This window comes from Girardinichthys multiradiatus, chromosome 11 (genome assembly GCF_021462225.1).
Source record: "Girardinichthys multiradiatus isolate DD_20200921_A chromosome 11, DD_fGirMul_XY1, whole genome shotgun sequence".
In the NCBI taxonomy this organism is placed as follows: Eukaryota; Metazoa; Chordata; class Actinopteri; order Cyprinodontiformes; family Goodeidae; genus Girardinichthys; species Girardinichthys multiradiatus.
Genome location: NC_061804.1, coordinates 26,588,612 through 26,615,816, shown reverse-complemented (window position 1 = coordinate 26,615,816; position 27,205 = coordinate 26,588,612). Strand labels below are relative to the sequence as shown.

Sequence of the window (27,205 nt, the reverse complement as noted above, 5' to 3'; positions counted from 1 at the left end):
CAAGCTGATAAAAAAGGCTGGCTCTGTTCTGGGGACTCCTCTGGAACCTCTGGAGATCATTGTGGAAAGACGGATTCTTCATAAAATGAAGAACATTATGGAGAACCCTGAGCATCCTCTTCATGAGACTGTCCTACAACAACAGTGTCTTCAGTCAGAGGCTTCTTCAGATCTGCTGTAAGACTGAGCGCTACAGGAGATCCTTCCTGCCCACAGCCATCAGCATCTACAACGGCTCTTTGAGGAAACCTTCATAATATGAGCTATAACAACATTTAATTTCCCTTTGGGATTAATAAAGTATTTTTGAATTTGAATTGAATTTGAATTTAATTAATAATTTTGTATCCTAATTTTGTATCAAGTGAATTTATTTAACCGGACTAGGCTTTACATTCCTATTAGAATAAAACGTAGATAATGTTGGTGTGAGGAGCCTCGGTGGAGGGCTGTACTTTTCCTTGGCTTTCAGCTGCCTGGCTCTTTACATCGCTCCATGTGGACACGCCTTTTTGGGTGGTGACACCAGCCAGGGAAAGTGCTCGCGTAGGGGGAGGGGTGTCCCGTCGGCAGGCACACAGACAGCAGGCAGCAGCTGCGGCGACAGCTCCCGGCACCGTTACACGTTCAAACATCCACATTAAGACTCTCACCTACGAAGAATACACCGGGCAGCACCACAACCGGCCTCTAAAATGGTAGACCGTGAGCAATTGGTGCAGAAAGCCAGGCTGGCCGAGCAGGCGGAGAGGTATGATGATATGGCAGCTGCCATGAAATCGGTAAGTAGCCCTCTTCTGGAATGACCTTTCTTCTTTCAGTCTCATTTTGTGCGATATATACCCGGCATGCCCGGCATGTTTAAGAGAAATGTCCAAAAACTGGTTGATCGAGCCCCGAGGACGCCGCCCACCGCGCTCTGGCACCTTTTCACCTAACCGGATAAGCCTATCAGAATTGGTCAATGAAATTTAAGATTGAGGAGCGCCTTTATGAGAAAGACTTAGCGCAGAGAGCGGTAAATCACAGCTAAAATCAGATCTGGGAACACACCACATTGTACAGGGCTAAAAAGGCCAGTCCATGTTCTCTTCCCCCAAAACCCATCTCTTCTGCATATCAGTGATCTGATCTGATATAATGAGATTAAAATCAGCGATTTACAGTAAATCTGCGGCTTTTTGTTGGCGCTGAGCTGTGGTGGATTGTGGCTGACTGAATGCGGACTGTTTGATTTTGGGGCGGTGCCTTTTCACCAAGATCCTTCACATACACGGCCAAGCTTCTGTCATTTCAGCGCACTCGGGGAGCAAAATGCACATGCTAAGCAGTAGAGGTGGTGTGATCGTTGCCTCTCCTGATGATTTTTTTTTTCTTTTGCAGAGAAAGGGAATCAAAAGGATCCAATCAAAAGATGCGCATACTATTGCAAGAGAGGGCGAGCTATAGGTGGTACCATGATGATGTGATGCTCGTGTTCCGGTTTTAACGCGACATAATGAGCCTTCAATTTAGTTTAAAAAGCCGCTATTGTCTTAGCTGGATAGTGCGGAGAACTCCGTGGTCGCTGAACATTCTGCGCATAGTGTAAGGGCAATGCAGGCTGAAGGTTGTTCGCAATCGATTTGCGCAGAACAGAGAAACCTGTCAGACATGGGAGTCGGTGGACCGACGCCTTTTCTCCAGATTTATCTCAGTGCAGCCTTTTTCCCCTCTCGTTAGCGCCTTTTTTTTTTTTTTTTGAAGGTGCTGTGCGGCAGCCGCATCCCTGCGTCCCGGACCTCCTCTTCCAGCTGGTTCCCACACAGAGGCGTGCCGCAGCATCTGCCAGGATGCAGCACAGGCCCGCCCGTAGTGCACCATTTCACATGCAGCTTTCTACACCAGCTTCACAAAGGCTGCTGCTCACCCTTTTCTGAGCGTGCATGGACACTAAGTTTATATGAGTGGACAGAAATGAGGAAATTCTGTGCCACAGCTAAATTTCTAAAGTAATGTTCACAATACTCCTCTGCAAGCTCTCTACTGTTACCCCCTTTTACTGTGGTGAACGCACATTGTCCTGGACCATCTGGAGATGCAAACCTTTTTCACATTTACATGACAGAGGCTGTGATATCAGAGTTCAGTTATTAACAAAACAAGGTGATGTTAAATAAAATAATACACAAAATAGAATAATATACAGCATATACATCAACTCAGGCTTCCAGGAGTCCGCAATTAGTTGTGAGTGGCAAAGTCCATGCTTCTCTCCAGGACTGGCCTGTAGTGGTAATGCCAGCAGGGGTCCTGCTCCACCCCTTCCCATTTATGCCGAGTCAGAGGGACAGAGCTGCCCCTCACCCAGCTAGTTTCTCTGCACCACAGGGCAACGGGGCGTGTCTGCTGCCTCGCCCTTCGTTTGAAGGGAATCCCTTGCCACTGCAGCCAAATAACCAGGGTGGTGAAACATGGAGTTGCACCCTCCCTGCTCACTCATTTTCAGGGAGAAGTACAAATGATTAGAACCAAGCCCAACCAAAATGGGTGAGAATGGGCTGCTGTGGATTTTAACCACTGCTCTTATAAGGTCTGAGTGGAACAAATCTCAGATCAGCATGTCATCTACAGTCATGCTTTTGCAGCATCAGTAATTTAACTATTTTTTTGTCTTAAACAGCCAACTGTATTTGATTTGAGCGATATGATTTCTTATAACTTTTCTATGTTCACTATTTAAAGGAGTAAAGTCAAATGTCAACCTGCATCGATCAGTTTGATAAACCTAAATGTGGTCTCACAACTCAGAGCTTTAAAGCAGGGTTCTGTTAAAAGGTTATAAGACGTTGTCTTACCTGTATTAGATGATCTTCGGTTCGTAAAATGATTAATTTTATTTGGATCAATTTGATTTTTCCCAGTTCCTAGTTTGAAATACAACCTTAGCCTGGAACTATGATTAAACAGGTATAAACTAATTGTTAGTACTTTTTTAGATGGTTGATGTCTTGTTAAACCACTGGGAAACATAGCACTGTTAAACAACTTATACTTAACAATTTATGAACATTTATGATCCTGTTCTGTGTAAGCATATAAAATGGAAAAAATACATTATTAGCCTAGCAGTTAGTTGCATAACAATTAGCACATCCCAATGGTTTTCCAACTTTCTTTAAATGCAGCAAAATCTTTTCCCGGAGGCTGAAGCTAACAGCTAGTCTGAGCGGGACCAAAGACCAAAGTAAACTTCTACGATCTTAAAACAGTCAAATCAAAAAAAAAAAAAAAAGTCAGAAAGGTTTATGAGAACTCCATTTTATAAACCCATAAACCCTTTTTGTGTTGACATTGGGTGGTTATGAACACAGAAGCTTATAATTATTTACACTGGAAATGGGGTCTGGAACTGGCGTGTCACCGATCATACTCCTGTGTGAAACACGTGCACACCATAAAAGTAGTGTAAAAACCAAAACTATTAAAACAGCTGATATGAAAGCTGTTTTACTGGTATTTCTATTGCTTTACTCTTCTACGATGTACTTATTCAGACTGGGAAGGATTTACATTATATGTACTCAGTGTGTGTTTTACACAGGAAGATCATTGATGGCGCACTGCCTCCTACTTCCGTTTCCCATGCAAATAATCATTGTCTTCTTTGTAGATAACCTTCCAATGCAAATGTGACAATGGTTTACATATTCATAGTATAAACTGCAATGTGTTTTAGGATGAGCTGTCTCAAGATGGTAGAAGTCCTGCTTTGGTCTTAGGTCTTCTTGAACTAGCTGTTAGCTTTAGCACCCGGCTAAAGTGTTATCTACTCAGTTATTAACTGCTTAAAACCTTTTGACATAATCCCCCTTCAAAAATTGTGAACTATCCCTTTAAATTCAACTTTTCCCAACAGAAAATCACAACATCCATCAATGAGATTAAGTTTAAATACTCAAAACATTACAGTATTAAAAAGATTTGGCACTGAGATCAATTGATAACAGGACTACCATACAATCAGCAGAGTGACATATGCAGTATAACTTATCAGTGACATTGGCTCTAAAGGTTCAGGTTAAGGAACGAGTATTCACTGGACATCCTGGTGCTGCTGTTTGTTATAGTTTTATTGCAGCAATCAGGTTTTCCAGGCTGATACAAATTTCATTTTTTATTTCAGGTCAGAACTACTGACTTCAATTGTTACCGATTAAACACACAAAAAATATGCTACAGGTTCTCTGATAGGGTTAGTAGTTTAGAAACTAACAACAAAATGAAAGAATCACCCAGCGTAGCCCATTTGTGCATCAAAGCACTTGCACCTAGCCTTTATTAGGTTTTTATTAAGCTTTAAAAAGTGCATGCTGTTGATCATTAAATAATTGGCTAATTTCGATCTCTGGTCTATTGTTTGGTGCAACTCTGTGTTACTGTAAAACCCCTGTTCCACTTCAATCCAGTTTTGCTGAGTGCACTTGACAGTGTATCTATATAAAAAGCATTCAGTACGGCACTATGCATGTCTAATTAAACTATTACATCATACTATCCACATGGTCAAAGAGCAGCAACCCTTCACTGTGCTAACTATATTACAGACTTGTCAGAGCCGATTTATGTGCAGTGTCAAAGGATTGTTTTTCCCAAGTTGTGTTAAAAGCGTGTCCCTGGCATTACCATCATTTGACCCCATTCGTCCTTTTGAAGGCTCAGACCAGTTTTCTGTTATTGATCATTATTTGCAGACATCACAAGGAACTAAATGTAATGCAAATTAATAAATGATGCCTTTCATTTGTACACATACGTTCGCTTTAGGACCCCTTCACTGTTCGCGCAGATGGCAGGATGCAGCTACTGCTCTGTGCAAAAGACTGCTGGACCACAGAGTTACAGTGAGATGATGCACAGGAACTACACTATTACTATCACAAGGCTTCATTTCATGCTCTTACTTATTTTTCTATTTGGTATACACTCACTCACTCACTCAGTGACTAGATTCTCGGTTTGTCTGACAATTACCAGCTCGATCCAAGCATCCATCCAGCATTTACCAACATTGCTTGAATGCTGTTTAAATGTGCAGACTCAATTAGTTTGAATTATTGCTCTCTCTCTCACACAAACATACTCTGTTGGAGAGCTTTGTCTAAAAAACTACATGTCCCAGATAGCCAGGATTTCCATCATATTTAATGAGCCACACACATACTTAAGTTTTTCTTGGTGCATTAACAGATTTGTTGTGCTGCATACATTATATAATGATTTATATGAGATTATATCAATGTGTTGATTAGGTTTCAGATACATACATCAATAAAACTACTTACAGTCAGGCATATTTAGGCTGCAAATCAAGGACAAATACATGTTTTATTTATGGAAACTTTCACTTGTTTCCACATATTAAATCATACTGTCAGCATATATAAATATATATCTACAGCAGATTTGACTGATATTCCAGAGTCAACACATATGTTGAGGATGCTAAAAATACTTTGTTCAGAGCAAGCGGGTGTGAATGCTCAGCATTGTTCACTGTGGAATGGTTGCAGGATTATAGTATCATTCATACTATAGGAGATGACGTCAGTTCAGGGAGATATGAGGAGGGTCATGATCCATGACATTTTATATCTTCTCTTAACTCTAACATAACAGCTATTTCAATTTAACACCAAACATATCTTAAAAATAAGAAATAAAGAAAATAACGTTTAGAGATGCTCCGATTAGGCTTTTACTGGTTGATACCAATTTCTGTTTTTCTTTAAAGTATGACCTTTACAGTAACACATAATTGTAGTTTTAATCAAACAATTTAATATAACTAGCATTGACCAAAACAGAACATGAGTGCTCCAGGTTCCTTAATGTGTGTATTAGTTTGTGGAACACAATCCACATTTATGCATCAAAGGATTTGAATGAGTTTTTTTTTTACTCAAAGTTTGGCATTGTGTTTTGTTGATGTGTTTAAACACAGAAAAAGTGTGTGTTTTCAGTTTTGATGTGTTTAATGAACAGGAAATAGAAAGATTTTGCTTGGTGCATCATTAAAAACTATAGGTGCACCGATCAAATTTTTCCTAGCTGATACCAATTTCGGGTTTTCTTCCAGGTCTGACCTGCCAATTCTGATTTCTTTTTTCCTCTGGACAATAACACATAAAAAACAATAGCACTGCGAGTTCTTTATTAGAAATAGCAGTTTAGAATCTAACATCAAATAAAGGAATCACAAGATTATCCTCCTTTTATGTATATGCTCCAAAGCTTTGTCTGAAGGTGATTAAACTGCTGTTGGTTGGTTGATGCATTTATAGACTCAATTAATTAGATGCTTTCAGTCTAGATGATTTTAAAATATAAAAAATGTCATATTTTCCAGTATTTGATCATTTGGCAATTAATAAGTGCATTTCGAATAAATATTGACAGAACTTGCACAGCAGTATACATGCACCTGTTGAATACAAGAAGAATAGGTTAGATAGCTTTATTTAATCTCTGATCAAATGAGAACATTTTAGAAGACAATCCATTGTCATAAATAACTACATTAACAATGTATTTGTCATTGCTAATTTAATGTATTAATTTGATTAATTTAAATTCAAATAAGCCCATAATTTATCATTTTTCCCCCAAATTTCATTTAAGTTAAAAGCATGTCTGTGTGCCTATAGGAAATGTCTGTTGTTACCATGATGCCAAACAGTTTTTCCAGTGTAGAAAAGAAAACGTAAAATGAAAACATTTTCTTAGTTACATCCTGCTGTTGTCATCCCGAAATCTAAATTATAATATTAATATTAATGCATACATTATCACAATCATGTAAACTATAAAAGCAAAATATGATAGCAAATAAGAATTGTAAAAAAGGAGATTCCTTTTCATCTTTCAACCAGCTGTACCTGCATTGTTTTTCTCAGTTTAAAGCTCCTGTAATTTCCTTGCACTAGTGCTGTGTAACACAGAAGTCTCATTTGGTGTCTGTGATTGCTTCTGTTAGTAGCCACATCTGTTATTTATGTACCCATGATATGAAGCTTTATTAAATTTATTTAGCACCCTAAATTTAATTACATTTTTTGTACAGGTTTCCTATCAGTAAAAATGAAGCTTCTTTCAGTCCATTCAGTCTTTGGGCGATGGGACGTGTCAGACTTCTAGTTCCTCCTTCGTTAGACAGAGCAACTCCTAAATCTCACTCTGAAAAACAGCCAGTTTTTTTCCAGGAAGGAGCAAAGGCTTGGGATTAGCTTTGACTCAGTGGTGAGTCACAAAGTACTATGAAAACCACTCATTGTTTCCACCTACATACACACCATCAAGTTTATTTGATAGGATCTAGTCCTAACTTCCTTATGCAGTGGTTTACCGGCAGCTTATTTGTCTTTGTTTTCTTTTCTCATACACAAACTCAGTCACTAAGGGCAGGAGTGGAAATAATTGAGGCATCGTATGGCATTTCCCTGGCACACCTACCCAAACCAATCACAAGAGTAGTCACTATAAATACACTGGCTGATGTCTTTTTTATCATTATAACATGCATAAATTCAGTACCCCTACTAAATAAATACTTGTGCATCTTTCCTCTTGATACCATGGAAACTGTGAAGCCCATCTTGCAGGCATGTGGCTTTATTAACCAACATACAGACATGGACAACTTTGATGTGTAAAAGCCAAAATATACATAGTTTTATTAAAGCAGCATTCAAAGGGAGAAACATTACAATCTCCAGATTATTGGTATCCCTAAAATCCCTCTAAAATAAATGTAACTGAAATATTTTTCCCTGGGATTCTAGGGACTTGCAAATAGTAGTTGATGACTTCTGTGCAGCAGCCTAAATATTACATTTTTTATTTCCCCCCCCCCCGGGGGGGGGGGGGTGTTACACCAGCTTACAAAACCCCACCAACCAAGGCTCACCCGCCATGCCAGCCAGGACTGGCAGCAGGACAGACAAGAGGGCGGTCTGGAGACAACTGTTGTGCCAAAGCATACGTAAGTCCTATATTTGGGTTTTTCAGTCCTGGTGGTTTTGGTGTAGAAAAAACTGGATGAATATGTAGAAAAGCACCTAATGCCAGTTGTTAAGTATGGTGGAGGATCGGGGATGCTGTGGGATTGTTAGATATTCTCTTAGATATACCAGGACATTTTAAATAAAAATCCAGTAGACTCCACAAGAAAACTTAAAAAGGGTGGTCATTAAGTCCTTCAAAAGGATAATCTGAAAGACTTGGCCAAACCAACAAAAAACTTCCTCCCATGGCCTTCCTTATTCAACCTAAATCCTATAGAAAACCCGTGTGCTGATCTAAAGGGAAGAGAGCATAAAAGAGAACCCAGGAGTGGGGATGATCAAGGGAGATTGTGCAAAGAGCAATGGTCCAAAATCACTTTCTCTATATGCATGGTTGGAATATATATGTTACATATAGTACACCAGAAAGCCTGATTCTCTACCTTCAAAGCAACAGATAAAAAAAAAAAAAATAGATATGAATATAGCCTGTAGCTCTGTATTGTATGATGGGATGCACACTCTCTAGCAAATAGGAACACCTTCCTCTAACCCAATCCAGTGGGGTAATTAGGCGTTCCTTCGTTTAATGAACAAGCCCTTTATGGTTTGACTCAAACATTAGTTGTAATCACAGCAAAAATTACCGTTGCATGCGGTATCCTAGCAACAAGGAGGTAGAGAACCTTCTTCTTACCACCAAGCTCTTTGTGGCTTATTCAGGTAACCCCATTCACGTCAGGTCGTCCCTGGTGCCTTTGTGCTCCACTGCTTGAAAGGGGGTTGGCGGGGGGGGTGTCACATCAGGTTAGAGGAGAAGAGGGTGCGAGAGCAATTGAGCAAGAAAAGAAAGAGGGAACGCATGGAACACAAAGAAGAGGATCTGTGGGATTGTGGCAAGCCTTCATTATGTGGAGAGAAACATTAAATGAAAATATATGGAGGCTTCCCACTTAGACGCTACAGGGCTCACTCACATTAAGGGCCATGCAGAGGTTTGTCATAGAGGAAGCTATTGATTGTCCTGCCTGACCTTTGTTTGCACTAGCATGCAGATGTTTGGAAGTTTGACTATCCAGGGTAGGGATGAGTCACAGCAGAGCAGGCACGATTGATGAGCTGCATGGGTGAACAGAGCTCCATTGTCATCCCTGCACCGCTGCTTCCGTTGGGGCCTCTGAAACAAAGCCATCCATGTTTGTACTGATCAGTTGTTCAGGCATTGTTTCCCTGATCTCTGTTTCTACAGAGCTGACCCATACTTGCTGGTTACATTTGCTGCAGGGTAAATCAGCGGCTCTAACTGCTTTTTGATGGGTTGAGGTAAAGGAGTGCTGAGACAGTGATTCAGGAACAATGAATGAAGAAGGGTTAATTAAGGACTTTCTCCTTAAATGTTATGCAATTTGTACCTTCTTATTGTTTGCATTTCCTTACACTTTCAGTACAAAGGTCAGCATATTTATGACAGTTATATAATTTTTTACAACATCTTGAGGAGAAACAGTCCTTAGATGAACAAACAACCCTTTAAAGCTCTGCGAGAACCTATGCTGAGCCTGCTATGTTGAATATAGCTGGGAAAAACAAAGCATAGCAATGGTTTTGCTATGTTACATTTAAAAATGAAGGTAGATATGGAAAAAAGAATATGGGATTACCAGACTAGAATGTTTACATCAACAGAAGAACAGAGAACAGTGCAAAAGATTCTGGGAGCAACATAAGGCTGTTAAAAATGGCTGCCCAGAAAGATATAATACAGTAACAACACACATTCTCAACCAGTCTCATGTAGCATACATTGATAAGGTTTTAGGGCTTTACACTTACAAAGTACCTTGTTCCTCTTCAACCTGCATAGTCTTGAAATGGAGAATGTGTGGTTGATTATTGCTTTTTAAAACTGAAAAAGGATTACAGTCAAAGATGCAACTAGAAATGACTGGAATTGATGATTTTCAGCTTGTTCAGCCCTGAGTGGTGGTCAAGTTATCAGAAACTCAAGAATCCAAACTTTTACAATTAGCAGGATGGTGTAGGATATGAATCTGGCCAGGGGTCCCAAGGAGCTTCAGCTCTGAGTTTGCATGGTCTCCCAGTGCATGCATGGGTTTTCTCCAAATACTCTGGCTTCCTCCTGAATGTTAGCTTCATCTGCCACTCTAAATTGCCTCAGGGTATGTGTTTATGATTGCATGTCTCTATGGTGGACTCTTCACTTAGTTTCAGAGCTATTCTTCTTGCAAAGCTGTTGGTGAATTTAGCTAAATACCAAAGTTTTTATGTCTAAAAGACCATTTTACTCTTGTAGGAGGATGTCAGAAGTCTGTGCCTTTTTGTTTAAGATTTAGTTATTTAATCTGCATAAATGAATAGGCAAGCTGCTAAAGGCACATTTTTCTATAATTATTTTCAGCAACCATTACTCTGGATAAGCTTTCATTCTTTATTTTTTTATGCAATATTTTAATGTAAGTTAGCAATCGTAATTGGCAGTTCAATGTTTGCAACTTTTCCCCTAGTATTAGAAATAAAACATATATTGGAATAGAAAATAGCATGACACTGTAATACAGAGTTGTTAGTATTAAACAGTAGCAACACAGTGAGAAAACAACTCTGATTTATCATTAGATGTATTCGATCATGAAATCATTTATTTTATTTTAACACTACAGATAAAATACCCTTCCTGCTGTGATTTTTCACCAATCAGGAGGATCAGATGTAACATGCAGTGGTGAGAGAAGACAGATAATGCAGCTCTATAGTTAAATGGATATACAGGTCCTTCTCAAAATATTAGCATATTGTGATAAAGTTAATTATTTTCCATAAGGTAATGATGAAAATTTAACATTCATATATTTTAGATTCATTGCACACTAACTGAAATATTTCAGGTCTTTTATTGTTTTAATACGGATGATTTTGGCATACAGCTCATGAAAACCCAAAATTCCTATCTCACAAAATTAGCATATCATTAAAAGGGTCTCTAAACGAGCTATGAACCTAATCATCTGAATCAACGAGTTAGGCTGATTGCCTCCATGCCACGCCGCATTGAAGCAGTCATTTCTGCCAAAGGATTCCCGACCAAGTATTGAGTGCATAACTGTACATGATTATTTGAAGGTTGACGTTTTTTGTATTAAAAACACTTTTCTTTTATTGGTCGGATGAAATATGCTAATTTAGTGAGATAGGAATTTTGTGTTTTCATGAGCTGTATGCCACAATCATCCGTATTAAGACAATAAAAGACCTGAAATATTTCAGTTATTGTGCAATGAATCTAAAATATATGAATGTTAAAATTTCATCATTACATTATGGAAAATAATGAACTTTATCACAATATGTTAATATTTTGAGAATGACCTGTACGTATCATTCTTTTAAAACAAAGATTGGATTACATACCAAACATCATAGACATCTTTTTTTTCCAGTTAGCATGTTTAGCCAGGATAGATGTGTGTTTTTCGTATATAAAAATAAAGCCTACTTAAAGTTGCCTTATACAGAGTTCCCCAGACTCCCTTTAAACGTTTATTCAATGATTTACTTAATTCTCTTTAGGACCCTGATGCTGTTCTCCAGCGATCTGTAGATTAGAGTTGGAGTACACCCTGGACAGGTACTCGGTCCATCACAGAGCCTACACAACATAAGGAACAACTATTTACTTTCACAAATTGCTTAACAGCAATTTATAGTCTCTAGTTGACTTAACATGCAGGTTTGTGCTGTGGGAGGAAACCAGAGCACCCAGAAAAAACCCCATGCGTGCTTAGGGAGAACAAGCAGTCTTCAAATAGTGTCAACACCTGCTCTGCCGTGGCAGCCTTTTGAACGCAAGAGTAACTTTGAATGGTCTTCTTTCAGTAAAAAGTTCCACGGTATGTTTTTTCTTTTTAATTGTCAGAGGAATCGCTCGCTGGTTAAGTTGGTTGAATTGTTAAATTGTCCTGGTCACCAGGTGGTTAGTGCAACCCCTAGATACAAAAAATATATGCTCATCATCTGGTGAACATAAATATTCAAAACTTGATCAAAAAGGGAGTTCAGTAGCACAGTGGTGGTATGTCCTAAAACTGCTCTCTGTTGATCTTGAAGACATTTTGCGATAAACTAAATGAAATTTTACTGTAGAATGTCACTCAATCAGATTTTTGTTGAGGTTATTAATGAAGTATGCCTCCAAGTTGTTTTCCTGAGTTTGTTCTTTGCTGTATTGGCTTACTCTTGAACCTTTCTAAACCAGCCAGACTTCTTCAGGTCCTGTTATATGACTGGAAAGGCAGTGACTGAGTGGAAAAGGTTGCTTGTGGTTTCACCAGTCTCACTGATCCCCACCCACCATGCTACAGCATTCACCACATCATCATCGACTCTCTCAGCAGCTTGTGGCCACTATCTCCTTCAGAGATAGAGAGGCCCTCAGAAACAAAGCAGATTTTGCAGTTACCATGGAAACTAGATTGCAACACAGCTTGCTATTTGCCCTCCCCCCTTTACAGTTTAAGTACAACTCAGATTGACATCTTCCTTATGTATCATAAAGTACAAAGGCTTGCAGAGGTTGAAGGGTGTAGATGGTTGTAAGATATGTTGTGTTCATCAGATATACACGTTTGTATCAACAGAGACCATTCTAGTCAGCGGAACAAGGATGAACAGATACTGTGTACTTTTTGAGTAAAATTAAAGCCATACTCCTGCAGGTTCTAAGGGACTTGTTTCCATTATTGGAGGTTTAAGCTGTCCGCTGTGTTCGTGTCCTCTAAAAAGACATTATAGCTTCACCATGTGTTCAGCATGCTGCATGTGGATTATTAAACCCAAGAAAAATAATGTGGGTGGGTCATTTGTCCTACTTTGTTGAAGTAGAATATAACAGAATCAAAGTTGTTGTTTTTTTTCATTTGAAATGTTCATTTTGACATCTTTATGGTCACTGAGGGATACACATTCAAACCCTCATCACACTTAATGTTTTTGCCGTCTGTTTAAATTTTGCATAAGAATATACAAATTTCAATCACACTACATCATCGCCTTTCTACTGACACAGTAGCATACACCATGTGATCTTCAGCTACACCAGTATCTAAGGAAAATGTCAAAAAGAGTTGTGAGCATCGCAGCTGCACATACAATGAAATGTTGGACAATGAAACTGAAACACCTGGTTTTAAACCACAATAATTTATTAGTATGGTGTAGGGCCTCCTTTTGCGGCCATTACAGCGTCAATTCGTCTTGGGAATGACATATACAAGTCCTGCACAGTGATCAGAGGGATTTTAAGCCATTCTTCTTGCAAGATAGTGGCCAGGTCACTATGTGATACTGGTGGAGGAAAACATTTCCTGACTCGCTCCTCCAAAACACCCCAAAGTGGCTCAATAATATTTGAATCTGGTGACTGTGCAGGCCATGGGAGATGTTCAACTTCACTTTCATGTTCATCAAACCAATCTTTCACCAGTCTTGCTGTGTGTATTGGTGCATTGTCATCCTGATACACGGCACCGCCTCCAGGATACAATGTTTGAACCATTGGATGCACATGGTCCTCAAGAATGGTTCGGTAGTCCTTGGCAGTGACGCGCCCATCTAGCACAAGTATTGGGGCAAGGGAATGCCATGATATGGCAGCCCAAACCATCACTGATCCATCCCCATGCTTCACTCTGGGCATGCAACAGTCTGGGTGGTACGCTTCTTTGGGGCTTCTCCACACCGTAATTCTCTCGGATGTGGAGAAAACAGTAAAGGTGGACTCATCAGAGAACAATACATGTTTCACATTGTCCACAGCCCAAGATTTGCGCTCCTTGCATCATTGAAACCGACGTTTGGCATTGGCATGAGTGACCAAAGGTTTGGCTATAGCAGCCCGGCCGTGTATATTGACCCTATGGAGCTCCCGACGGACAGTTCTGGTGGAAACAGGAGAGTTGAGGTGCACATTTAATTCTGCCGTGATTTGTGCAACCGTGGTTTTATGTTTTTTGGATACAATCTGGGTTAACACCCGAACATCCCTTTCAGACAGCTTCCTCTTGCGTCCACAGTTAATCCTGTTGGATGTGGTTTGTCCTTCTTGGTGGTATGCTGACATTATCCTGGATACCGTGGCTCTTGATACATCACAAAGACTTGCTGTCTTGGTCACAGATGCGCCAGCAAGACGTGCACCAACAATTTGTCCTCTTTTGAACTCTGGTATGTCACCCATAATGTTGTGTGCATTTCAATATTTTGAGCAAAGTGCTCTTACCCTGCTAATTGAACCTTCACACTCTGCTCTTACTGGTGCAATGTGCAATCAATGAAGACTGACTACCAGGCTGGTCCAATTTAGCCATGAAACCTCCCACACTAAAATGACAGGTATATATATATATATATATGTATATATATATATATATATATATATATATATATATATATATATATACACACAGTGCCTTGCGAAAGTACTCGGCCCCCTTGAACTGGTCAACCTCTTGCCACATTTCAGGCTTCAAACATGAAGATATAAAATTCAAATTTTTTTGTGAAGAATCAACAAGTGGGACACAATTGTGAAGTGGAATGAAATTTAATTATTTTTTTAACAAAAAAACGTAAAAGTGGGGCGTGCAATATTATTCAGCCCCCTTGTGTTAATACTTTGTAGCGCCAACCTTTGCTGCAATTACCGCTGCAAGTTGCTTGGGGTTTGTCTCTATCAGTTTTGCATATCGAGAGACTGAAATTCTTGCCCATTCTTCCTTGCAAAACAGCTCGAGCTCAGTAAGGTTGGATGGAGAGCGTTCGTGAACAGCAGTCTTCAGCTCTTTCCACAGATTCTCAATTGGATTCAGGTCTGGACTTTGACTTGGCCATTCCAACACCTGGATATGTTTATTTGTGAACCATTCCATTGTAGATTTGGCTTTATGTTTTGGATCATTGTCTTGTTGGAAGATAAATCTCTGTCCCAGTCTCAGGTCTCTTGCAGACTCCAACAGGTTTTTTTCCAGAATGGTCCTGTATTTGGCCCCATCCATCTTCCCATCAATTTTGACCATCTTCCCTGTCCCTGCTGACGAAAAGCAGGCCCAAACCATGATGCTGCCACCACCATGTTTGACAGTGGGGATGGTGTGTTCAGGGTGATGAGCTGTGTTGCTTTTACGCCAAACATATCGTTTTGCATTGTGGCCAAACAGTTCGATTTTGGTTTCATCTGACCAAAGCACCTTCTTCCACATGTTTGGTGTGTCTCCCAGATGGCTTGTGGCAAACTTTAAATGAGACTTTTTATGGATATCTTTGAGAAATGGCTTTCTTCTTGCCACTCTTCCATAAAGGCCAGATTTGTGCAGTGTACGACTGATTGTTGTCCTATGGACAGACTCTCCCACCTCAGCTGTAGATCTCTGCAGTTCATCCAGAGTGATCATGGACCTCTTGTCTCCCTATTTTACAAAATAGGGAGACAAGGTGTCCAAAAATAGGTCAATAAAGCTGTTCAATATTAGCAAGATTTCTTTTCACATTACACCACAAAGGTTAACATCTGCATGTTTGTCTGCCTTCTTTCTTTCAGGTAACAGAGCTGAATGAACCGCTCTCCAATGAGGAGAGGAACCTCCTGTCCGTGGCCTACAAGAATGTGGTTGGAGCAAGACGCTCGTCCTGGCGTGTCATCTCCAGCATTGAGCAGAAGACGTCAGCTGACGGCAACGAGAAGAAGATCGAGATGGTGCGGGCCTACCGGGAAAAGATCGAGAAGGAGCTGGAGGCCGTCTGCCAGGACGTGCTCAACCTCCTAGACAACTTCCTGATCAAGAACTGCAATGAAACGCAGCATGAGAGTAAGGTGTTCTACCTGAAGATGAAGGGTGACTACTACCGTTACCTGGCCGAGGTTGCGACAGGCGAGAAGAGAGCCTCCGTTGTGGAGTCCTCTGAGAAGTCCTACAGCGAAGCCCACGAGATCAGCAAGGAGCACATGCAGCCCACCCACCCCATCCGTCTGGGCCTGGCTCTCAACTACTCTGTCTTCTACTACGAGATCCAGAACGCCCCCGAGCAGGCATGCCACCTGGCAAAGACCGCCTTTGATGACGCCATCGCAGAGCTGGACACCCTCAACGAGGACTCCTACAAAGACTCCACTCTCATCATGCAGCTGCTACGAGACAACTTGACGCTGTGGACGAGCGACCAGCAGGACGATGAGGGTGGCGAGGGCAACAACTAAAAAGTCCAAAACCTCATTCTGCCAAATCAACACAACACGCGCGCTCACAAATGATGACAAAAATAGTAATTGTTAAAAGTTGTTAATTTAAAAGAAAAATCAAACAAAAAATAGGAGGGTGGGGTGGGGTTGGTGGAACATCGGCCGCCTTTTTAGCCCATAGTACCGATGTGGCTGCTGTTCTTTATTTTTCCACAAATTAAAGGCGAAAAAATAGTAGGAGGGAAGAAGTGTTTAGTTAGAGAAATATGCCATGATTATCAAAAAACAAAAGAAAAACACCCAAGAATGAAACTCCCTCCACAACAGCCTCTGCAGCATTTGTCAGAATACCAACTTAGATCACAAGTGGTACGTCGCCCACTGCAGTGTGAAAAACGAGGATTCAGTCACCTTCACACCCACCAGAGACTGATCTAATCGTGCAAATGAAGCTGAGCTGTCTTAATGCGTTTGGCATAGGGAGGTGCATTCAGAAATTCACTTCTCGATGCTTGAGCAGCAAGAAAATTAGCGCAACCTTGAATGTCATGGCCTTGCTTAGTGAGAGAGACAGACTGAGTGAGAGTGAGTGAGAGAGTAGATGGGTTCCAGGGAGGAACGTGGGCTCGTTAGGGATGTTAGGCGTGGTGGCATACCTTCAAAGAAATGTACTGACATCTTTAGTTGCACCGCAGCGGTGATGGCTGAGTGACAAGCAGGTTGTTTTTGTGTGAAGACATAGAAAATAAATAATGGTTTCTGTTTGTTTGCTTTGTGTCGGGTATGTGTCCAGCTCAGTCACACAGTCAGTCATACTGTGACTAAAACTGCAAACTCATACAGTAAAAAAAAAAAAAAACATAGTGCAGCTTGTCCCTCTCATGTGCTGATGTGCTTTCTTAAATAAATGACCTGTTTTTGGACACCTAACTCTTATTGTCAGTATTGTCATTACTGTAACATCATCGATTGGCTCCTTGTGTTTATGGGAAACAATTTGATCCAGATGAACAAAACGAAATCAAAGAACACTGACTGAAAATCCGCCTCCAGGCAATGCTGTCTTTACTACGATTCGACAGGATCTCTGAAAAGTTACCCGGAACCACAAACCTAAGTAACGAACTATTTGTGAGCAGAGCACACACATTGTTAAATTGGAAGCTGTACAAGCAGATTTGAGGTTTGTGATTAACTTTGTTTTCAGTTTCTTCTTGGTCAAGGAAATGCATTTGCCTACTATACTGTCTCTTCAGTGTGAGATGATAACCACTCCAATATTCTCCTTAAAACAATATTGTGCATGCTGGTGATGTATTTATACAGTAGCTTCAATTAATTAACTTATACTGTAGATGTTATGTATTCATATGAACCTGGAATTATTAGACATTAATCAGATAATTTTCTATTTATTTCCTTTTTGTTACTATTGTTAGCTAGACCTTCTTTTAATCTGTGTTTTCTTTACTCCATTCGCTGAAGTGCGCTATACCAAAACAGTGATTGTTAACAATAAATTGATCTGTTACAGACATCGCTATGGTGACATGCATTTCTTGGTGAAAGGGGGAGTTGTAGTTCTTACTACATTTTGTTCAGAATATGTTTTCAGCTCATTCTGAATATCATAGACTGGCAGATCATTGTTATTCATATGCAGGTACATACTGTTTGTTAGTTGGTGGATTTTACCGTTGAGACCTGCAGTATAAAACTTTGACATCCTGCATACAGAAAGTAAATATTCAGAAGTATTTGCAGTAGAGAAAAGTGGTTTCAGAAAATAATCTTTTATTACTGGTATTATCATTATTTTTTATTAATCATAATCCGAAACATACTTTAGATATAATATCGGAAATGAAAGCAAAATATTAAATAGTTATTTCCCATTTGTCATATAAAAGGCAGGAACTGTGCCTAATTCTCAAAGATTTAAGATCAAGTTATTTAAACATGCATAAATATGATTCTGTTGTGATTGCTGGTGGCTTTTAAAATAGATGATATGGGTCACTGCCCAGGGTTGCACAGCCCAGAAGGATGGCATGGGGCTCAACCAAATAAAAAAAATTAAAAAGTTAAGTAAGTTGCACCCGGTTTGAGTTTTCAATTGCACTTACACATTATCAGACAGTGGGGAGTGGGAAGTTTCCCAGTGTTATACACAGTGTAAGCACTGTAAGAAAGTCTGGCAATTCACTGCAACTAGCTAATAGAGATGGTATCTGATTTGCATCTCTAAACTAAGGACTATTTTCAGGTTATTTTGCAAGGGAGTCTAACCAGCGTTGTTTACACAAGACAAACAAAAACACAAACCTTGAAGTTGAGAAGAAGAAATAATAGATTAGATAGATAATTGCACAGCAAAGGGAGGCATGTCAAAGATGTTTGTTCCCAACATATACATTACACATGATTACCAGTTTACCAGTTTGAGTTCTTAACTTTTAAATTAAATTTCACATTTAAATTTATGACCTACTTGTACAAGTCGTGCACTGATAGAATCCATGGCTGCCACACTGGTGAAAGGGAAATAATGGTACTGCTGCCAGCATGCAGATGGGGTACACCTCAGCAGCAGTCTGGGGGATCACCAAGCCTATGGAGGCAAAGTCTTTGAGTAGTTCAAAAAAAGTTAATAGAAAAGCATTCTGTGTGGGTTTAGTTTAAAATAATATTGCTAAAAACAGAATGCAGACCTTCTCAGTTTGTCATTGACCTTTCCTTGTTGAAGAGGAGAGAAGAAAACTGCATGACTGCTACTTTATAGGTTTGTAAAGACAAAGTATTCAGAGTGGGCTTACTGTATTAAATTGTAGAAATAGAGAAAATATTGTCTTAGAGTAATTTTTCATATCAGTACCTGTGTGCCCCAAGTTGTTTTCTGGGATACATTCTGCCAATATATTATTGAAAATGGTAAAAATCACCAACACCAGTAGCAGTAGACCGACTGGCAGTTTATCTGGTGTATGAGAAGGCGTTAAAAGATTCTGCGGCTGCTCTTACTACCTGAGACAAAATTTTGGCACATTAGATTCAAAATCTTCCATTTATTTCCATAGACTCTTTGCATGCCCTTTCTCTCCAATTTGCTGAAAGAAAATCTTAAAGGGACACACCCATCCTTTAGCATTTTGAAGCATTATTTACTCTTACAGGTTTGGCAGAAAACTTGCAGATTTGGGTAGTAGAAATTAGCTTCTTATTTCAGTAGAACTCTCAAAATTCCACATGCTGGACCTTTAAATATCCTTCAGCTGTTAAAGCTAATAAATAGTGGACAATAGCTTTTCCCTGAGACTTTACATTTACGCTGTGTTTGAAATACACTGAGAACAAACTCCTGAAGTCAGGACTAAGAATGGGAAGGGCTCCAAGCTGCCAGAGTGGTGGCTTTCGGGGTAGAACCATTATGCAGGCAGGAGAAGCATGGTGAGATAAAAAAAAAGGTTTAATAAAAAACAAAGAGAAAACTCACAGCAGACTGGAGGTAGCAGATGTTGGTATGAACATGCACAGGTTTGACGTGGCAGCAGTTGAGGACATAAACAGGCTTGGCTTAACATTACACACAGTCATGGACAGGCTTGGTATGACAAACAGGCATGGACAACAGAATAAACCAGTGAGGAGCAAACCGGTTGAAACAGTGAGACTGATTGGGATGGTGCAGGTGGACTGAATGACGCTGATTGCTGTGGAAAAAAAAAAAACATGATTGGTCTAAGCAAAGAAACAATGACAATGAAACCAAAGAATAAATCTTAAAGTAACAGAACTAGAATGCACCATAATCAGAACAAGAAGCTAAACCTAAAGGAAATGAACTAAAGCGCCATGGAAAACCTAAGCAATCATGAACAAGGTCCAAAACCAAACTCAAACACCTTCAAATCATGACACAAGTAGCCATTTAGTAATACAGGTCCTTCTCAAAATATTAGCATATTGTGATAAAGTTCATTATTTTCCATAATGTAATGATGAAAATTTAACATTCATATATTTTAGATTCATTGCACATTAACTGAAATATTTCAGGTCTTTTATTGTCTTAATATGGATGATTTTGGCATACAGCTCATGAAAACCCAAAATTCCTATCTCACAAAATTAGCATATTTCATCCGACCAATAAAAGAAAAGTGTTTTTAATACAAAAAACGTCAACCTTCAAATAATCATGTACAGTTATGCACTCAATACTTGGTCGGTAATCCTTTTGCAGAAATGACTGCTTCAATGCGGCGTGGCATGGAGGCAATCAGCCTGTGGCACTGCTGAGTTCTTATGGAGGCCCAGGATGCTTCAATAGCGGCCTTTAGCTCATCCAGAGTGTTGGGTCTTGAGTCTCTCAACGTTCTCTTCACAATATCCCACAGATTCTCTATGGGGTTCAGGTCAGGAGAGTTGGCAGGCCAATTGAGCACAGTGATACCATGGTCAGTAAACCATTTACCAGTGGTTTTGGCACTGTGAGCAGGTGCCAGGTCGTGCTGAAAAATGAAATCTTCATCTCCATAAAGCTTTTCAGCAGATGGAAGCATGAAGTGCTCCAAAATCTCCTGATAGCTAGCTGCATTGACCCTTGATAAAACACAGTGGACCAACACCAGCAGCTGACACGGCACCCCAGACCATCACTGACTTTGGGTACTTGACACTGGACTTCTGGCATTTTGGCATTTCCTTCTCCCCAGTCTTCCTCCAGACTCTGGCACCTTGATTTCCGAATGACATGCAGAATTTGCTTTCATCCGAAAAAAGTACTTTGGACCACTGAGCAACAGTCCATTGCTGCTTCTCTGTAGCCCAGGTCAGGCGTTTCTGCCGCTGTTTCTGGTTCAAAAGTGGCTTGACCTGGGGAATGCGGCACCTGTAGCCCATTTCCTGCACAGGCCTGTGCACGGTGGCTCTGGATGTTTCTACTCCAGACTCAGTCCACTGCTTCCGCAGGTCCCCCAAGGTCTGGAATCGGCCCTTCTCCACAATCTTCCTCAGGGTCCGGTCACCTCTTCTCGTTGTGCAGTGTTTTCTGCCACACTTTTTCCTTCCCACAGACTTCCCACTGAGGTGCCTACAGCACTCTGGGAACAGCCTATTCGTTCAGAAATGTCTTTCTGTGTCTTACCCTCTTGCTTGAGGGTGTCAATAGTGGCCTTCTGGACAGCAGTCAGGTCGGCAGTCTTACCCATGATTGGGGTTTTGAGTGATGAACCAGGCTGGGAGTTTTAAAGGCCTCAGGAATCTTTTGCAGGTGTTTAGAGTTAACTCGTTGATTCAGATGATTAGGTTCATAGCTCGTTTAGAGACCCTTTTAATAATATGCTAATTTTGTGAGATAGGAATTTTGGGTTTTCATGAGCTGTATGCCAAAATCATCCGTATTAAGACAATAAAATACCTGAAATATTTCAGTTAGTGTGCGATGAATCTAAAATATATGAATGTTAAATTTTCATCATGACACTATGGAAAATAATGAACTTTATCACAATATGCTAATATTTTGAGAAGGACCTTTATATTAAAGAAGGGTTCTGTATAAAATGAAGAAAATTATGGAGAACCCTTAGGCATCCTCTTCATGAGACTGTCCTACAACAACAGAGTGTCTTCAGTCAGTGGCTTCTTCAGATCTGCTGTAAGACAGACCACTACAGGAGATCCTTCCTGCCCACAGCCATCAGCATCTAAAATGGCATAATATGAGCTACAATAACATTTAACTTCCCATTGGGATTCGTTCGTTCGTTCGTCGTCTTCCGCTTATCCAGGACCGGGTTGCGGGGGCAGCAGACTCAGCAGAGACGCCCAGACGTCCCTCTCTCCAGACACCTCCTCCAGGGGGAGCCCAAGGCGTTCCCAGGCCAGCCGAGAGACATAGTCCCTCCAGCGTGTCCTGGGCCGTCCCCTGGGCCTCCTCCCGGTGGGACGTGCCTGGAACACCTCCCGAGGAAGGCGTCCAGGAGGCATCCGGTATAGATGCCCGAGCCACCTCAACTGGCTCCTCTCAATGTGGAGGAGCAGCGGCTCTACTCCGAGCTCCTCCCGGATGGCCGAGTTCCTCACCCTATCTCTAAGGGAGTGCCCAGCTGCACCGATCCGTCTGTCGATCTCCCGCTCCATTCTTCCCTCACTCGTGAACAAGACCCCGAGATACTTAAACTCCTCCACTTGAGGCAGGAACTCCCCTCCAACCTGAAGAGGACAAGCCACCCTTTTCCGGTCGAGTACCATGGCCTCGGACTTGGAGGAGCTGATCCTCATCCCAGCCGCTTCACACTCGGCTGCGAACCGCCACAGCGCATGCTGTAGGTCTTGGCTAGAGGGGGCCAGCAGGACCACGTCATCCGCAAAAAGAAGAGACTAAATCTACTGGTCCCCAAACCAGACCCCCTCCGGCCCTTGGCTGCGTCTAGAAATCCTGTCCATAAAAGTTATGAACAGGACCGGCGACAAAGGGCAGCCCTGCCGGAGTCCAACATGCACTGGGAACAGGTCCGACTTAGTGCCGGCAATGCGGACCAAACTCCTGCTCCGCTCGTACAGGGACCGGATGGCCCCTAATAAAGGGCCCCCGATTCCATACTCCTGGAGCACCCCCCACAGGGCATCACGAGGGACACAGTCGAATGCCTTCTCCAGGTCCACAAAACACATGTGAACCGGTTGGGCAAACTCCCATGAACCCTCGAGCACCCTGTAGAGGGTATAGAGCTGGTCCAGTGTTCCACGGCTGGGACGAAAACCACACTGTTCCTCCTGAAGCCAAGGTTCGACTATCGGTCGGACTCTCCTCTCCAATACCCTGGCGTAGGCCTTACCAGGGAGGCTGAGGAGTGTGATCCCCCTGTAGTTGGAACACACCCTCCGGTCCCCCTTCTTATAAAGGGGGACCACCACCCCAGTCTGCCAGTCCAGAGGCACTGTCCCCGACCGCCACGCAATGTTGAAGAGGCGTGTCAACCATGACAGCCCTACAACATCCAGACACTTGAGGTACTCAGGGCGGATCTCATCCACCCCCAAAGCCTTGCCACCGCGGAGCTTTTTAACCACCTCGGTGACTTCAGCCTGGGTGATGAAAGAGTCCAACCCCGAGTCCCCAGCCTCTGTTTCCACCACGGAATGCGTGATGGCAGGATTGAGGAGATCCTCGAAGTACTCCTTCCACCGCCCGATAATGTCCTCAGTCGAGGTCAGCAGTCTCCCGCCCCCACTATAAACAGTGTTGGCAAAGCACTGCTTCCCCCTCCTGAGGCGCCGGACGGTTTGCCAGAATCGCTTCGAGGCCAACCGGTAGTTCTTCTCCATGGCCTCACCGAACTCTTCCCAGGCCCGGGTTTTTGCCTCTGCCACAGCCCGGGCCGCAGCACGCTTGGCCTCATGGTACCCGTCAGCCGCCTCAGGAGTCCCACAAGCCAACCACAGCCGATAGGACTCCTTCTTCAGCTTAACAGCATCCCTTACTGCCGGTGTCCACCACCGGGTTCTGGGATTGCCGCCACGACAGGCACCGCAGACCTTACGGCCGCAGCTATGGGCAGCAGCATCGACAATAGATGCAGAGAACATGGTCCACTCGGACTCTATGTCTCCAACATCCCCCGGGATCTGGTCGAAGCTCTCCCGGAGGTGGGAGTTGAATACATCCCTGGCCGAGGGCTCCGCCAGGCGTTCCCAGCAGACCCTCACTATGCGCTTGGGCCTGCCGAGTCTGTCCGGCTTTCTCCTCCTCCAGCGGATCCAACTCACCACCAGGTGATGATCAGTGGACAGCTCAGCCCCTCTCTTCACCCAAGTGTCCAAAACATGCGGCCGAAGGTCTGATGATACGACAACAAAGTCGATCATCGACCTCCTGCCTAGGGTGTCCTGGTGCCAAGTGCACTGATGGACACACTTATGTTTGAACATGGTGTTCGTTATGGACAATCCGTGACTAGCACAGAAGTCCAATAACAAAACACCACTCGGATTCAGATCGGGGAGGCCATTCCTCCCTTTGGAATTAAAAAAGTATTTTTGAATTGAACTGAATTGCATTGAATTAACACTACAGATCCTAACTATTAATGGCCACTACAGACAGTTTTTGTCTCATTAAACCTGTGGCACACAGTTTTGTACAAACTCTATTTGCAAACATCTTCCTGCAGTGTTTGCAAACATAAAATGAAGAGAAATACATTATTATTATGCATGTATTGTCATGGTTCCTGGTGTGTGTGGGTGTGTTGGATATGAATGTCTTTCTACCTGAGAGGAGCCTCGTCGGGGGCATGGTTCCAGGCACCAGGCTGCACACCTGCTGGCTTTCTACTCATCAGGTTGTGGGAGATATAAGGAGCAGTGAGACAGTCCATCTTCGCCTGATGCTTAACCTACCCAGTAGATATAAGCCTAGTCCTTTTAACAAGAGTCTAAATTCTTTGTTGAATATATATATACACACACACACACACACACACCTCCCAAGCCTCGCTCACCAGAAGTTCTCTACTCCTTCCAAGGTTGCTGCCTTCCTCTAAGAAGTCTCGTGGATCCCTCCTTGGCCAGAATCCTCCAAGACAGCTTCTGTTGGACCAACTGCAAGACCGCATTCAAGTTGCCCCTTTGCTCCCTTGACTCTCTGCCTGTCCGCTCTCCAATGTTCTCCTTGTGGTATCCCAAGATCCCCCTCAGTCTGGCTCCTGCCACAAACTCTGGAGGCCACTTACCACGCCTCACCCCGCTGCCCAGGTCAACCTCCCCCTCCTCGAAAACTCCATCTTCCCATCCGACCACAGTAAGCTCTCCGCTGTTTACTACAGTTTGGACTTAATCACGCTGTTGCCCCGTTGCTCCAATTAATAGTGTTCTCTGCCTCCAGATCCAGTCAAACCTCGCTTGCTGAAGTTCTGCAACACATTAGGTTCCTGATTTTATTCTTTGAGAATAAACACTCCTTTACCTCCATTCTGAAGTCTGTGTCATTCTGTATGTGGGTCAGAAAAATACTGGGTTCCATGTCACAAGTGTCACAACAACATCAATTACCACTGATTTTCTGATTTGCAGCTAAAACATACTCTATTCAGGTGGGCTATCATTCCCAGATCCGAGTTCTGACTTCTGAGACAAATCAAACATAGCCTTACCAGGTGAATGCTAATGCCAGCAACGTGATGCCAAACAAATAGGCTTTTAATACAGTTGCAATACCTTGTTATTGAGATTTTGTTTTTAAGTAATGTTAAATGTCCCACACAGATTTTAGTGAATGCATGTTAATTTTATCCAGATTTAGAAAACCCGTCTGTATGGAGTAAGAATTGTGACGATTACATCTCACTAAAGTGCTTGATTAAAATAAGAGCGAGAGAAAAAATAAATCAAAGTGGATCCAAAAGTAAAACCTAGATTTTAAAAGGATGAAGATATCAGTTAAGAGTTAGTTGACACTGTCAAGGCGGGCTTTCTTTAACAACAAATAAAATAAAACAATAAGGAATGCTGTCAGACTAATAACATAGCATTATTTTATGTAGATACTTGTTTAAAAAGTAATTCTCTTGACCTTTGGGTTTTTTTTTTTTTATTTGGCTCATTTTAATTTATTTCTTTGTACAGTTAAAGTTTTGTTTGATATTATTGACGCAAATTCTATTACATCCTGTGATAATTCTGTCAGAGGATGTACATTAACAAATCAAAGTGACATATTCACAGTTTGCACATTTTTCCTTGTTTAGTTTGTAGTAAGGTCAAATTTCTCATCGAACTGAGGGTCAAATTTCATGTCACTACACTGAGCAGTTAAATTTAGTCTAGAAGAACACAGAAGCCAAACGATTTGCAATTGTTTCAAAGTATAGTTTCTTTTGAAAAACTATTGGCCTTTGGCACCAACATCAACAGATAAAAATTCTCCACCAATTCTTAAATCCTTAAATAAAATCCCTAAATAAAAGAGTGATTACCTTACAGAGTGCTCAAACCCCTGTGCAGTGCTCTGATTAAAAGCAGGTTGTATTCTCAGTAGCAGCAGCTTGGGTTGATTACCCTGCGACCAATTAGAGCCCACCAGCTGTTAACAGTAACTGCCTATCCCTTGGTGAGTGGAGATGTTGACAAATTGCAGTTCTTGACTGTTACAATCTTCCAGTATTTTCAGAGAAGTACTAATGAGATGTACTGTATTTTATTTCCCTCAGAGAAAGCTAACTTATCTGTTCTGATATTTTATTTGGAAACGAGAGAGACGGCTCAAAGTGATTCCTTTTTATAAGGGCTTCAGAGCCCTGAGGCTGACAGCATCTGGACCTGCAGTCTTGATCCAGCCCAGTCTCTCCAGCTGCCTCTTCACCTCACTTGAGGAGTAGAGGACATGGTGAAGGGAGATGTTTGTAAGACTGTGTTGAGGATCCATCACAAGATTCAAGGCCACCATTTCTTTTGTTTTCCTTCCCTTGCCCCAAAAGAACTGTTCCCATCTTTACAAAAGCTGTAGTTTATTTGTAAAATGTATTTAAATACATTGCTTGCGCTTAAAAAAAAGGAGTTACAATGGGATAGCATGTTTAGTTGTTTTACTAGTTGTCTGGGATTTGCCTTATTTTAAATTATAAACCACATTTTACTGGGATTGAACAAGCTAATGTTGGCTTCCTAATATCAGATTCATCCATGGAAATAAACCTTGGTAACGTTTTGGGTTTTCAATTGTCAGTGTCAAAAAATTATCTTGTTATACAGTTAGTTAGTGCTTCTTCATACAAACTGGGTTACTAATGCAGGTAGATGATTATTCTGATTTTTATATAGGGCTGCACTCTACCCTAATGACAGCTAGAGATATAACCCACCACACACACACTTTACGCTGGGGTAAGGAGATCGGCATTGCAAAACA

General features: G+C 41.6%; 1 protein-coding gene and 1 long non-coding RNA gene across 3 annotated transcripts; one reads left to right on the top strand and one right to left on the bottom strand.

Annotated features, from left to right (window-relative positions):
* Positions 1-535: 535 nt before the first annotated feature.
* On the top strand, positions 536-17,830 carry ywhag1 (3-monooxygenase/tryptophan 5-monooxygenase activation protein, gamma polypeptide 1). Its single transcript, XM_047379432.1, has 2 exons — positions 536-782; positions 15,655-17,830. Exons 1-2 carry the CDS (start codon positions 696-698, stop codon positions 16,309-16,311), a joined length of 744 nt encoding a protein of 247 aa, XP_047235388.1. The 5' UTR covers positions 536-695; the 3' UTR covers positions 16,312-17,830.
* On the bottom strand, positions 17,075-26,363 carry LOC124876547. Of its 2 annotated transcripts, XR_007040321.1 has the most exons (5): positions 26,274-26,363; positions 24,801-25,211; positions 24,571-24,695; positions 19,787-20,003; positions 17,075-18,904 (listed from the first exon to the last, which is right to left on the bottom strand). It is a non-coding gene; the product is annotated as an uncharacterized LOC124876547 (long non-coding RNA). The 2 variants fall into 2 exon arrangements; XR_007040320.1 differs by lacking the exon at positions 17,075-18,904 and having other exon boundaries at positions 19,742-20,003.
* Between the last annotated feature and the right edge of the window lie 842 nt (positions 26,364-27,205).